Source organism: Oreochromis aureus, linkage group 23 (assembly GCF_013358895.1).
Source record: "Oreochromis aureus strain Israel breed Guangdong linkage group 23, ZZ_aureus, whole genome shotgun sequence".
NCBI classification, from domain to species: Eukaryota; Metazoa; Chordata; class Actinopteri; order Cichliformes; family Cichlidae; genus Oreochromis; species Oreochromis aureus.
The window spans coordinates 3,529,584-3,541,726 of NC_052963.1; the positions used below are offsets into that span (position 1 = coordinate 3,529,584).

General features: G+C 40.9%; 1 protein-coding gene across 2 annotated transcripts in view; it reads left to right on the forward strand.

The window, feature by feature from the left end:
• The window catches only part of hecw2b (HECT, C2 and WW domain containing E3 ubiquitin protein ligase 2b), a 109,798-nt gene that overhangs the window by 64,241 nt on the left and 33,414 nt on the right, over positions 1 to 12,143 (forward strand). For both annotated transcript variants that reach the window (XM_039607450.1, XM_031752050.2), the window contains 4 exons: positions 1,363 to 1,464; positions 8,467 to 8,617; positions 8,766 to 8,869; positions 8,962 to 9,086. In XM_039607450.1, coding sequence (XP_039463384.1) covers positions 1,363 to 1,464; positions 8,467 to 8,617; positions 8,766 to 8,869; positions 8,962 to 9,086 — 482 coding nt within the window. The remainder of the gene's footprint in view (positions 1 to 1,362; positions 1,465 to 8,466; positions 8,618 to 8,765; positions 8,870 to 8,961; positions 9,087 to 12,143) is intronic.

Genomic DNA, 12,143 nt, shown 5'->3' on the forward strand with positions numbered 1-12,143 from the left:
CAGACATCCCGCTGACTGTAGCTTTTAACCCTTACTGACTTGAGCACAACTCCATAATAAGCACCAAGCGGCAATATGTATAAAGATGATCATGGTTACACCTGCAATGAAAGATTATATGATTATACTAACACCTGTAAATAGAAGATTAACATGAGGTTATAACAATCACTGTAATACAAACGTTAATGTAATGTCAATAGCTTCAATAAATGCTTTAATGCAACGCTTATTATATAATTCTAATGCAGTGATAAAATAACAGTAACATATCCCTTCTCAGGACCGAACAAACAGCTGACAGCTGCAGCGCAAGCAATAGAAACCCGCAAATATTGCAGAAACATGTCAAAACAGGGTTGCGCCTTCGATACTCGATTCAAATTGTTGTCAGCATCTGAAGAAATTATAATAAAAATAATAACAGTAACCGGTGAGCAGCAGCAGCCAGGCATGCCAGCGTTCACTCAACCGGAACCCAATATGTTTTCTCTTGTAGCGATCTGATGTTTTCACAGTGTTACTTTAATTGTGTTTCTGTGTGTGTGTAATTGTGTGTGTGTGTGTGTCTGTGTTGGCCCTTGCATACTATCATGATATTTATTCATTTACACACTAAGCTCTCTTCTATTGCTTCAAAATCTTTGTATAGAGTCATTAACTCGTAATTCCATAGCAGCTTACAGTGTTGCTCACTGACAAAAATTAAACTTTTCATGCAGTGCATGGATAGGCTTATTAAACATTTCAACAAAATCCTGAGATTCATGCGCAGGAAATTTGTAAAGACACAAAGGAGGGCAGACTGGTGACCAGTGACCCCCCGACCCCCCTTTCAGCTCTTTGCCTACAGATGGGTGCTTCAAGTGTCAATAGGTTTTTCTCTGTGCCAAGCCTGGTATGGCTGTGCCATTTGGGGTCCAGTCCAGCGCAAGATGAATAACCTTGTTTAAAAAATCCTAACCGAGCGATCAGGAAGTATTAATGAAAGACTGTAGTGCAAATGTCCTGTTTATAAGATTGGGGAAACCTGCAGTCAGCTGAGACTGAAGAAGTCACCTGGATGAGTGACGAAATGTTTCTCCCACTGAAAACGTCCAGATGAACAGAGTCAACCTTTGGAGATTTACTTACCTGGATGATTGAGCATGCATCAAGACTGTAATGGCACTTAATTCAAAACAAATAAAAAATGGCTTTAAAGGGAACAACTGTGTTTATTTAACCTTTTGATGTTATTGGATTATATTAAATAGCAGAGCTGTTATGAACCATGACTATAAAAAATGTACTTTTTTGGATTTCTTATATTCATTTTGATGCTTTAATTTTTTATGTGCTTGTTTATGTGTTTTTATCCAGGTGCCACAGCACAGGTCAATGGCCACCAGTCTGTTCACTCCCTGCCATCTGTTCGCCATGACATCAGTCGCTACCAGAGAGTAGATGAACCACTGCCCCCTGGTGAGTGTGTGTGTGTATATGTCTGTATATGTTTTAAATAACATTAAAGTACACAATACAGGATACACAGCAATACAGAAACCGGATACACATATTTCCTTTATCAGATACCTTCAAGTTTGAAGGTTGTGTATAGCAGTCAGGGTTTATGCATACGGTACTAGGGTTCTTAAAAGTCTTCTGGATAAAGCAGTATGAGGAACTATTAAGATATAGCACAGGAGCTGTCATAAGGAATTCAGATACCGTATTTTTCGGACCATAAGGCGCACTGGATTATAAGGTGCATAAAGCGAAACAAAACAGTCAGATCAGTCAAACTTTACTCAACCCATTCTTCTTGCTTCCTCCACTTCCGTACCATTGATTCATTAATGTTGAATTCTCTCGCAGCTGCTCTATTCCCATGTTATTGCAATATATTAATGACTAACCTTGTATTGTGGATGGATTATGTCAGTTGTTCTCCTGACTGAAGTTTGGTCCGTTTACAGCATCCTGCATTGTGATTTATCCCTAACCATCGGGAACCCTCACGTTAACGAGTGGAAAAAAGTTAGCGTTCATCCTCCAGCTTCACTGTGTTTATGTTATGCTAACATAGCTGTGTAGCTAGCGATCACGTAGTACATCATTATATACCAGCTAGCCCAACTTCAGTAACCCTACAAACGTCACTGCTGTTTAGTTTTCTGTCTTCATTTATATTGGAAGTGATAGCAGAGCTGTACGTCTTAATTTTTCAGAAATCTCTCAGTCAGAACATGCTATATCATGTTTAGGTGGAAACTAGCGAGCTAACTTCCTGCTAACTTCTAACTCAGTTAAATGTAATAAATTCTATTTTCATGGATGCCTGGATGTTAAACTTAATTGTTACACCTGGTAAAGCAGCAATGCTGATCATTTTATTAAAGATGAAAGAATTTAGACAGTTTTTAACTCTCAGTGATGCTGCAGTGTTCGTTTGACTTTGGGACCTGAAGCGCACCCAGATTATTCCGCGAGGCTCCTGATTACGGTAGCCGTAATGCTCTGACAATCCATCAAGCGGTGCGGCTTCATAGCTTACCAAAGTCGTACTAAAACATTTTTTTTAGATACTTTCTCTTTATTGATTTTCATCTTATTTTACATACAGAACTAAAGAGGGCAAGGGAAACCAGCACATTCACATATGTTCACATAGTCCAAAATACACATCGCCTCGTTTTACTTTCATATATTACATATTACACAGGTGCATGTTCCATTCAAACAAATTTGCAGCTGTCCCTCTGCATCACAGAGGTATCAGATTCTAGTCTCTTGACGTATAACGATCCCATCTTTCCCAAAGTCTCTCTCCTTTCTCCTTCTGCAGCCGCAGTGAGAAGGTAATCAGTTCCATATGATGAATTGTGTTAATAATGTCTATGACCAGCTTCCGTGTGGGGGGGCTTGTCTGTAACCAACATTTAGTAATTGCCTTTTTGCATGCAACCATAATTATTTTCAGTAAGTATGAGTCTCTTTTATTTATATCCTCAGGGATATTCTCAAGGTACATGGTACTAAAGGAGAAGTCCAGTGTTACTTCCAGCACATCCAACACCAGTTGTTTAATCTCCTCCCAAAAGGTCTTCAGTTTAGGGCATGACCAGAAGACATGGAAGCAACCTGCAGCGACCCTCCCGCACTCCCCCTCCAGCACGAAGCGCCTGAACCACTTATTTTGGATTTCTGCTTTGGTGTGATGAAGAATCTAATTAAATTCTTCCATCCAAAATCTCGCCATGTTAAAGAATTTGTGGTAGATAACACATTCTTCCACATCTGCGACCAATCTTCCTCTGAGATAGTTATACCTGCTTCTTTTTCCCATCGATGACTGACATATCTTGTTGAGGTCTTTTTCATAGCTATAAAACTTCTATACACTTTGCCTATAGTGCCTCTTATAATGTTCTCACCATAAGCATCCATAAATATTTGGATCACCCCACTAACATCTGCATCAGGGATTCTAACTTCCTTCTGGAAGAAGCTCCGAACCTGTAGGTAACGATAAAAATCTTCCCTGCTGATCTCGTAAATCTGACACATGTCCTCAAAATTTATCACCTCCCCATGCTTAACTATCATACAGATTGTAGTGATTCCATGCCTGGACCACTCCCTAAATTTATGGTCTAACAATGCTGGAAGGAAGCGTGGGAGATACGCTGGCCATCCCAGCAACCCTATTTCCCTATTAAGACCAAAAATTTTAATCACATCTGCCCAGTTTTTCAGGGAAAAACTTACACAGAAATTTTGCATCTGATACGCCTGTGGCAAACTCTCAAGAGACCCCAGAACAGACTGTATTGGGAAATCCATCAAGGAAAGCTCAATGTCCTTCCATTTTGCCTCATACTTAGAGTTACACCAGCACACTAGAGGTCTGATCTGGGCTGCCAGATAGTAATCCTCAAAGCACGGTAGGGCCATGCCCCCCCACTCACCAGGCAGCTGCAATGTTGCATATCTCACTCTCGGCCTTTTATTTCCCCATATGAATCTTGAGCAATGCATATCCCACTCCCTAAATTGTTTTGCTGGAACCTCCACTGGAAGTGCTGCAAACAAATATAGCAGCTTTGGGAGGATATTTATCTTTATCGCTCTAACTCTGCTGCCCAGATCGAGGTGGAGCAGACCCCACCTCTCCAGATCTTCATATATCTTCTTGTTCACCTGATTATAATTAACTTCATATAACAATGCAAGGTCTTTTGTCAGCAGGATCCCCAAGTACTCCATTTGAGATTGATGCCATCCGAATCTATATTTAGCTACCAATTGTCTTGAGGGGTTAAAAAAGAATAAAGAGCAGCGGGCTCAACGGGCAGCCCTGCCTACAGCCACGTTGTAGTATTATCCGATTTGAGAGGCTGCCGTTAACTTTGATCCTCGCTGTTGGAGACATATAAATCATTCTTATACATTGAATAAACCTGTCACATAGCCCAAATCTCTTCAACACATGAAACAGAAATTCCCACCCGACCGTATTGTATGCCTTTTCTGCATCAAGCCCAATGAGAACTGTTCCAGTTTTCCCTTTAAGTATCTGGTCAATAATATGAATGGCCCTTCTGATATTATCGTGTGTTTGTCTGTTACCAATGAAGCCTGTTTGATCCTCCTCAATCAGCGTGGGCATCAATGTACTTAACCTCTTAGCCAAAATCGCGGCAAATAGTTTATAGTCTATATTTAACACGCTAATAGGTCTATAACCTCTGGGGTCAGTTTTATCCTTCCCTGCTTTTGGTATGACAGAGATATATGCCTCCCACCACGATGGTGGGAGCGCCCCCCCACTCAGAGTGTAATTGAAAGAGGCCTTTAATAGTGGGATTAAGGGTTCCTTCATCTGCCTATACCACTCTGGTGGGAATCCATCACATCCTGGAGCTTTGAAAGTCTTGAGTTTTGAGATCCCAATGTTAATTTCTTCTGCTGATATTTCTCTGATGAGTTTTTCATTCTGCTGCTTACCTATAAATGGTAGATCTAAGCTGGATAAGAAATTCTGAATCTTATGCTCATCTGCTTTATCCGGTTGTGTGTATAGCTCAGCGTAATATTCTTCAAATGCTCTCTGAATTTCTTCGAGTTTATTAGTTATCTTATTTGTTTTTAAATTTCGAACTTTATGAATAGTGTTCTCCTGTTGTTGCCATCTGAGTCTCCATGATAATAGCCTAGCAGCTTTGGGTCCTGCCTCATAACACCGTTGTCTATTATATTTTAATTTTTTTTCAATTTCCTCACTTAAAATTTTATGGATCTCCTGTTTAACCGGCCTCATCTGCTCCAATACCTGGGGGCACCTTGTAACGGCGTGCAGTTGTTCCAATTTTCCCAAATTTTCCTGCAAATCTGACAGCTTCTTTGCTCTCACCTTCTTTAGGACTGCACATTTTGCAATAATTTTACCCCTAAGGTATGCCTTAGCCGCATCCCATAAAATTGTAGCATTAACTGTTCCATTGTCATTGAGTTCTAAATATGTTTTTAACTCCTGTCCCATTTCTCTTTTAAACGAGTCATTATTTAATAGACCTGTGTTAAGCCTCCATAAGGTGTTTCTGGGGCTAGCTTTAAACCCAATCTTCATAGTTAGTCCCGAATGATCAGGTAAATCTCTCTGTCCTATTATACAATCCTTCACTCTGTGGAGATCTTTACTAAAAGTAAAAAAATAATCAATCCTCGAGTGCATATCATGTCTCGCTGAATAAAATGTAAATTTGCGTTCATTTTTGTGTAAATATCTCCATATATCTATAAGCCCCAACTCAGATAACATTGTTTTTACTTGTTTCTCTAATTTAGTTCCCCTCCGGTCTTGGCTAGTTGTATCCCATTTTGGATGGAGAAGTAAATTGAAATCTCCCGCACATATACATGTTCCAACACTTTCTGCGGCATTAAGACTGAATATCTCCTTAAAGAACCCTGTACTACTACCAGGGGGTGCATATATATTACACAGCGTGACATCTTCCTGTTCCATTTTCCCTTTCACCAACACAAATCTTCCCTCTTTATCTTTATGTTCTCCCGTAAACTCAAAACCAACCTTGTTCGGTATCAGAATGGCCACTCCTCTTTTTTTCCCAGATCTATGTGAGGCATAATAAATATTTTTGAACCCCATTCTCTTCCACTTCTTGTGTTCCTCCTTTGATAGATGCATTTCTTGCAGAAACACAATATCAATTTGTTCCCTTTTTAGCTTTGAAACTATCTTACTCCTCTTAATGGGATTCTTTATACCATTTACATTCAAAGACAGTACCTTATAATACCGCATACATTCTATATATTTCCAACTTATTTTCCTGCACCAACATAACAATACTCCCAGCCCTCAGAACACATAATAAACACACATGAACAAAGACAGAACTTGTCTTAACCAAACAAACCAGGTCTTCCATGAGAGAGGTTTTTTTCTCTCCTCTCAGTCTGGGGGGAAATGCCACAGTGTGGGGCCCCTCTCGTTTCCTATTTTAAAAGAAAAAGGGAAACTAAAAAACAAAAACAAAAAACATGTGAGTCACCTGCATCGGACCCTCACCACTCCATGATCAAAGGGGGATCGACGTCCCAAGTTCCATCACGGCCAGGGGAGGAGGCCATCCAACCATATACCCCTATATCAGCAGCCCAGTGCACCTGTCGTTCCATGTTCATCTTAACAGCGAAACGGGGTGGGCGGGGCAGTGGGTGTTACTCCTCCATACCGACGTCCTCCGTGCGCTGGAAAACCTTCAGCTTTTCCCGTGCGCTCCCGCGTAGATCAGCTGTATTCCCGGCACGACGCGGCCCAACCACGCTCGTCGGTAGCATACTGCTGATCATCTCCGCCATAATGCCTTTGGGCTTTCTTGTGGCCACCGGTCCCACCGTGTATCCGCGTCTTCTTAGATCCGCCGCAGCTTCCTCCGCGCTATTGTATAGGACCATTCCCGAGTCAAAATGAACCCGCGTTTTGGCAAGCGGGGTCTGGAACCGGATGGCGTTTTCTGTAAGTACTTTTTTAACCGGGCCATACTCTTTTCTCTTCATTTGTATGTTTTCGGCATAGTCGTGATCAAAGAAAATCCCCTTCTCCTTTATATATACAGGCTTCTTCCATGCAGCGCGTAGGATTTGTTCTTTAATATTGAACTTTAAGAAGCGCACCACCGTTGATCGGGGGGGCGCCCCCGGCGGCGGCTGCGCTCCCAGCGGCCGGTGAGCTCTCTCTATCCCTAGGTTCTTCTCGCTGCCCAAGTCCACACCGTCCCCCAACTCCGACATCATCATGCTTTCCACATACCTTAGCATGGAGGTGCCTTCTATGTTCTCAGGGATGCCATATATCCGTATGTTATTACGGTGTGAGCGCCCCTCCAAATCCGTATCCTTCTCTTGGAGCTGCCTCTGCTTATCCAGCAGCTGAACAATGGCATCCCTCGCTCCAATGTCCCATTTCTCCTTCCCTACCATGTTTCTTTCCATTTCTTCCAGATGTTTCCCCACCTCCTCAATCCTGCTTGTGGCGGCGGTAACCTGTTGGTTTATCTCGTGTGTTAACTCGCTCATTTGGGCTTTCATGTCCTCTTTCAAACTTGTTCTCATGAGCGATAGCTCCTTCTTCATCTCTGCCTTAAGGTCTTGCATGCCCTCCGCCACTACTTCACTCACCACCTGTCTGAGGGAGCCTAACGCTGATGTTGAGGCCTCCTCCGCCATCTTCTCGCCCTCCTGCTCGGAGCGTGTTTCGTATGTCTTCCTCTCAAGTCGCGTTTCTAAGCTTCGGCCTGGGGCTCGTCCCTTCTTCTTTTTTTTTTTATCTCCGCTCATTATTCTTGAGGGGAAAGTCACTTTTAATGGATTATATTCTTGAATTGCGGATTATTTTAGCTATCGATGCAGGAGCTCCTGTTTATGCTGCTACTTTCGCCACAATGACACCAGAAGTCCACTAAAACATTTTTTGACAGATATTTGAGCGCCGTGTGCCACATAAAATCGGTTCGAGGTCAGTAAGCACAACCAGAATTCATACATAAGGCTCACTGTTGATTTTTGAGAAAATTAAAGGATTTTAAGTGCACCTTATAGTGCGGAAAATACTGTAATAGGCCTTTCCAATTACATGTATGTATGAATAGACAAGTTGAGACAAATTTGTGTTACTATTTTTCAGATGTGGAATTTGCTATCGAATTGGAATTTGCAACCCTATCTTTAAATGCTAGACAGGCATTGTAATTTGTAATAAACCCATAAGCCAGACATTCAGTTATGTATATATGTATGTGTATGTATATATATATATATATATATACATACATGATTATAATTATATATAATCTACTGTATCATTTTGTTAATAAAACCTTAGTTTAGAAACCTCTATATTCTTACATGAAAAACAACTACTATATGTGTTCTTCTGTTGCACTGTGTGTGATCCAGATTGGGAGGCTCGCATAGACAGCCATGGTCGCATCTTTTATGTGGACCACGTGAACAGAACAACAACATGGCAACGTCCAACCGCACCCCCAGCCCCACAAACTCTTCAGAGGTCTAACTCCATACAGCAGATGGAACAGCTAAATCGCAGGTCAGAAAACAAACATATATACATGAAGATTTGCAAACTAGATCTTCGTCCAAAGTTTCAGTTAAATATGGAGATGAATTTGCCACTACCCATTTTTTTGTTTTTAGTAACATTATCATTAATTGTTACTGTACACATAAATTTGCAGGTATCAAAGTATACGTAGGACAATGACCAATGACAGTAGACCAGAAGAGCAGCTACCCAATGAGCTCTCAGCTGATGAGACTGATATGCAGCCCTCATTCCCAGGTAGCCCCTTCTACACGGCACAAAATCCTGATCCATGTTCTTCCCCTGTGATTTTCTTTTTTTTATTTTGACGATTCTGGTATATTTTGCAGAGCTACGTAGGGACAGCAATTTGCCACAGTCCAGTCCCAGGTCTCGCCTAACCCTGCTGCTTCAGTCCCCTAGCGCCAAGTTCCTCACCAGCCCTGAATTCTTCACTGTGCTGCATTCCAACCCTGTATGGACACTTTTTACTTACGTATTATTCTTTTACTTCCATTCATGTGTCTCTCTTTTCATAACAGACCACATTCTATTTGTTTCAAGAAAGGGATTTTAAACAACGCACTTATTAACTCTTTGAGGTCATCAAAGATGATAACTAACCTTACTCTACTCTTATATTTTGAAAAAAAAAAGAAAATGTAGTTTGTTTTTAAAAAAAATAGATTGTGATCTGTGTCAGTTAGAAGAGTGTTTTCCTTGTTTCCTCACTGGCAGAAATTCAAAAAACATTTTTAATAAAAGCAAAAGAATAGGATCAGCTTTTGGCTTGCCATAGGTTATGATTCTAACCACAGATAGTTAAGGGGCTCAAAGCGAATACCTGATGTAATCCCACCCCCAAACCCCCCCTAAACAAGTCACTCTTACTCCACACCTCACTACTATCCTCATACTCTCTGCCACTCCTGACTTCCAATTCCTCTGTCACAGTCTGGCTGAGGCAGACTGTATGTATTGCGAAAAAGGACTCAAATGCAGACCAAAACAGAATGTGAAACATGATGTGGAATAACAAAAAATGAGCCGTTTATTAAGGCTGGCAAAGAAGTACAAAAAACAAGGCAAAGGTGAAACTAAACAATAAACTAAACTGGGTGAACTAAGATTAAAGCATGAAGAAACCTTGCACGTGGGACCTGGCATGGAGACATGGAAAAAAAACTGGATGCATGACGTGAACAAAGCAGATGACCTGGGGTCCGTTCTTCGTACCTCGCTAAGTAAGTTAGCCGGATTTGATTGTTGACAATTTCGCGTGATCTTGGATCGTTCGGTTCTCCGAAGCCCATCCGGGACTTGCTGTCATAGCAACAGATCCGTAAGCGTAAACCTGCTCGGGAGCAGGTTTACTTTATGTAAACAGGATTAGATCGCGGCCACTCAGGTATGTCCGCTTCATTTATACGAAAGCAACAGCGATATTTCTCCACTGTTTCTCCATAAATAAATATCATCAATGTAACTAAAGATAATGCAGTATTTGATTCTTTTATTGATTGCATACAGATACATACAGGTCATTTCCTAAAAAAAGGGAAATGTACTAGTAATCATTCTATTACATGTATTTGATTATTTCAGATGTAATTCATATTTTAGAGTAGTAATAGTAAATTACTTCGTGTAATCAAGATGAGAGACCACGGCTATAAAAGCGAAGGTGGATTTGGGAAGTCTGTCGCAGCCATGTCCTGTCTGTTCGTATACGCGAGCAACCCATTGCGGAAGGTGCAAGATTGATAAGGAGAGTTTCCAGAATTCAACGTATATTACGGGATAGATGGGATAGACAGGATCCTTCCTGTCCTTCCTCCTGCTTATATATATATATATATACACACACACACACACACACACACACACACACGAGGGGGTGCAGGACCACCACCTGTCTTTATTTGCTCAGCCCTTTTCTTGGTTGCTGTTATAAACAAACAAACAGATTATTTCAGGGTCTCTTTTCAAGAGACTAAAAGCAATATAAGTGATAAATATTACCATTCTGTAGAATATTCTTATATTTCACTTTTACTTCTCCCCATGTTCTAGTGGGTCCTGTTGTGGCTCTAATGTGAAAGAGGATATAATGGAATATGATATAATAAATTACTTACGAGTTTAATTTGTCAGCAACTTTCTGCCAGCCCTCTCTCCTTGCTTTTGCAGCCTTTGCAGTGTTCCCTTGCGTTTTAATTAAACTCTGAAACTCCTGATATCCCTCAATCAAGAGTTCTTGCTCTGCTGCCGTAAAATACTGAGCGCCGCCGACATCTTCGCCGACCAATCAAAGGGTTGCCGATCAATGTTTCTACTATCGATGCGTAGCCCCTTTTAAGCCACCCAGTGATCTCGCATTACTTCATCCAGCTATACTAATCGTCAACAACAGGTGTGTTCGGAGAACCGGATTAGTGAGCTCAAGGTTAGCGCGATGATTTGATCTTGGATGTGTCATTTGATCTTGGATGTAGTAAGCGAGGTATGAAGAACGGACCCCTGACAAGGAATGACTGAAAACACACAGACTTAATACACACAGGAGGATAATGAGGGAAGCAGAAACACATGGGGAGACAGCTGAAACAAATGAGCATAACGATGTCACAGGGAAAACGTAAAGCTAAACACAGAACACAGGACCACAGAACCTCTTCAAAATAAAATAGGAAACATAATGAAACGCAGACGTGACAACATGAACTTGACAACAAAAGACATGCAGACATGAAACACATAAAGGACAAGGGAGACTTAACACAGGGATTGAAAATATAAGGGCAAACTAATAAACAAATTAACTTAGAAAACCCAATGAACTTAAACATAAACCATAAACATCAAAATAAACTAAAACTCAAAACGCTGGGTCAAAAGACCCAGGATCGTGAAATCCTCTTTCAATTACCTCGACAGTTCCTCTATTGGCACCCTAGCATATGCTTTCTCTAGATCCACAGAGACATGGCGCAACTATGACCTTTTTTTATACTTCCGCATCGACACTCTCAAATAAATTATTATTATTATTATTGTTACTATTATTGTTGTTGTTGTTGTTGAATCAGACAAACAGTGTTTCCTGAAAACCCTCTGCTGTCTGATTATTTCCTGATAACATTCACATTTACAATAATTGATTATACAGCAGTGGAGAGTAGACTTTATCACAGTAGATGTCTTTCTGAAAGTGCTGTAACTAAGTTTAAGAATATAATCCACCCACTGTTATCATCTTCAATGCCCTGTACCAACATAGAGCAGAGCAGCTATCTGAACGCTACTCCAACAGAGGTCGATTATCTTGTTAATAATTTTACCTCCTCACTACGTACGACTCTGGATACTGTAGCTCCTGTGAAAACTAAGGTCTCAAATCAGAAGTACCTGACTCCGTGGTATAATTCTCAAACACGTAGCCTAAAGCAGATAACTCGTAAGCTGGAGAGGAAATGGTGTGTCACAAATTTAGAGGATCATCATTTAGCCTGGAGAAATAATTTGCTGCTTT